Below are 2410 nucleotides of genomic sequence, written 5' to 3' on the forward strand. Positions count from 1 at the left end.
GACCCGGAGCGGCAGCAGCGACAGCCTGGAGAAGATCGACATGTCCTTGGGTGAGGTGGGCGACGCGGGGGAGCGTGAGGGGCTGCGGCTGATCCGAGCGCTGAGGGGGGGCGGGGCCGGGCCGGGCGGGGGTCGGCAGGTCGGGCCACGCTTCCAGCGGCGTTTGAAGCTGGTGACCCCTCTGGAGTTCGGCTGAGAGACTCGATCGGACAAATAAGGCGTGTGGCCCGGCAGTGCCACCAAAAGCTGCGGTCGTGTGCTCCAGGGCTGCTCTGTTACCGAAGAGCGCTGCGTTGGAACTGAGAGATCTGCTCCGGAAAGTGGAACCGGGCGACTTGGCCTTTGTGGGTCACTTCGTGTACGTCCTTCGTTGTGTGTGTGCCCTCCGTTGTTGCTCTTCGTTCCCGTGGTGGAGGCGATTTGTGAAATGATGGATTGGGTTCTGGATGTGGAGCATTTCTCTTTATGCAGTACACGCTGAATCTCTTTCCCCAAGCATGGTTACTAGACATAACTCCATCAGCTCTCACTGGTCAGCTGTTTTCATAAAGTCGAACTTTTTCTTCTTTTTCTTTTGAATTTACCACTGCTCTGTGTTCCAGACCTTGAGTCGCAACAGGTGGCAGAGAATTGTGCTGTGGTGGTGACGTTGTGTTTACCAAACTCTCCTGTGTGGCAGTGACCCTTGACTTGCTCAGTTGCAAGGCATGAGAACAGTTTCATCTGCGCCTCCTGCTTCTGAGTTGCAGTTTTATGGCCTGCTGGAGGCAAAGATGCAGTCCCACATCTGGCACGGTGTCAAAAAGTTGACATAATGCTATTCTGGGGAACTTTAAGATCTTCGTGTTGAGGGTTTTCTCATATGCTAACATACAGTAAACTTTTCGTTGCTAGCATGTTATGTGCTCTGAGACTGAGCTTCCAGTGTGACAGTGTTCCTACGTTATTCTGTGTAATTTTAAATCTCTGATCTCAGACAAAATAGGAGAATACTTCAGTCTGTCTTAGCTAACAAATGCATAATGTCCCAGATACCCTTCATTTCCCCAAATAACTGAAAAGTAAGTTCTTATATTTAAAAAGCTTTCAAGCATACGTGCACCAACAACTAACTGTCTCCCAAAAAAATGGGAGTTAAGTTGGAGCAGATGAGCTGTGAAGCAAGGACCGGTGCTCACTGAGCATGGTGGTTGATGGCAGGTATGTGGGGGTGGAGTTAAGTGATACGAAGAAGCACACTTTCTACTTGGAAATGTTGGGAAGTTTTATGTTTGACTCAACACCATGTTATTACTGGAACGAAGTTCAAGCAGTGCTCCTGCTTGAGTAGTGCCGTTGGCAGTGACAGGTTTTTTTGAGCTGCATAAAACATGACTGGCTTTAGTTTCCTTTGTCATATAGAAAGGATAGTTCACAGAATCACAGAATGGTCCAGGTTGGAAGGGACCTCAAGGATCATGAATCTCTAACCCCCCTGCCACAGGCAGGGCCACCAACCTCCCATTTAATATTAGACCAGGGTGCCCAGGGCCACATCCAATCTGTCCTTGAACACCTCTAGGGATGGGGCATCTAATCCTTCCTCTAGGAATAATCTCTTTGGTAAAGAAGATTCTATAGAAATCCAGCCCTAAATGAGCTGTACCAGCATCTCTTTAACTAACTTTTTTTTTGTTCTCCAAATTTTAATTCATTTTTGTAGCAAAATAACCTGTTTTTCTCTTACCTTTACTTCAATGGGATACAGAGCAGTTGGTTGCTTTACTGCTGTCTCCTGAGCCAGCTAACCTGATCAACAGATGAAATCACACTGCCGTGATGTGATTTGCTGTAGACAAACTTGTCAGGTTTTCATGAGTTTATCTTGCATTATCTTGTATTCATAAACCTATTAATAAGTTGTTCAACGTTGTTTCCTAAGGTAATAAATAAGGTGGCTGTTTGGATTGCAAATATTTTTTTCCCATCATCTGAACCTGAGTGAATATTTGAAGATAGCCTTAGTTTTCTTGGTATGGTTTTATTAAGTAACGTGAGAGTGCTGTGTCTTGAACAGGTGTTTGGGCTGAAATCTAGGAAGTGTGAGAATGGGGCAGGTTGATCTTTTCTTTAATTATATACAAAAACTAACAGGGTCATTTGATTAAAATGCAGTGTTTGAGTAAATACCACAATTTTAAAAGTACCTTGGATGTTTGAATGTATGCAACTGCTTGTTTCATAGGGTAATAGGGGAAAGAGGTACTGTAAGACTAACAGAGGCTGGATGTTTTATAGAGATAATATGTCTGGAACCTTAACTTGTGTGTGCTGGCTTTGCAAGATTAACCAGTTTGTTTCACATGACTTTAATCTGCTCAAGTTTTTTCTTTAGACATTAAATGTGTCAAATCTTTCTTTTTTTTTTTTT

General features: G+C 44.4%; 1 protein-coding gene across 1 annotated transcript in view; it reads left to right on the top strand.

Annotated features, from left to right (window-relative positions):
• Positions 1-2410, top strand: part of FYTTD1 (forty-two-three domain containing 1) — a 13375-nt gene that overhangs the window by 363 nt on the left and 10602 nt on the right. Inside the window, exon 2 of the mRNA XM_010716783.3 lies at positions 3-50. Coding sequence (XP_010715085.3) covers positions 3-50 — 48 coding nt within the window. The remainder of the gene's footprint in view (positions 1-2; positions 51-2410) is intronic.

Source organism: Meleagris gallopavo, chromosome 11 (assembly GCF_000146605.3).
Source record: "Meleagris gallopavo isolate NT-WF06-2002-E0010 breed Aviagen turkey brand Nicholas breeding stock chromosome 11, Turkey_5.1, whole genome shotgun sequence".
Taxonomy (NCBI): Eukaryota; Metazoa; Chordata; class Aves; order Galliformes; family Phasianidae; genus Meleagris; species Meleagris gallopavo.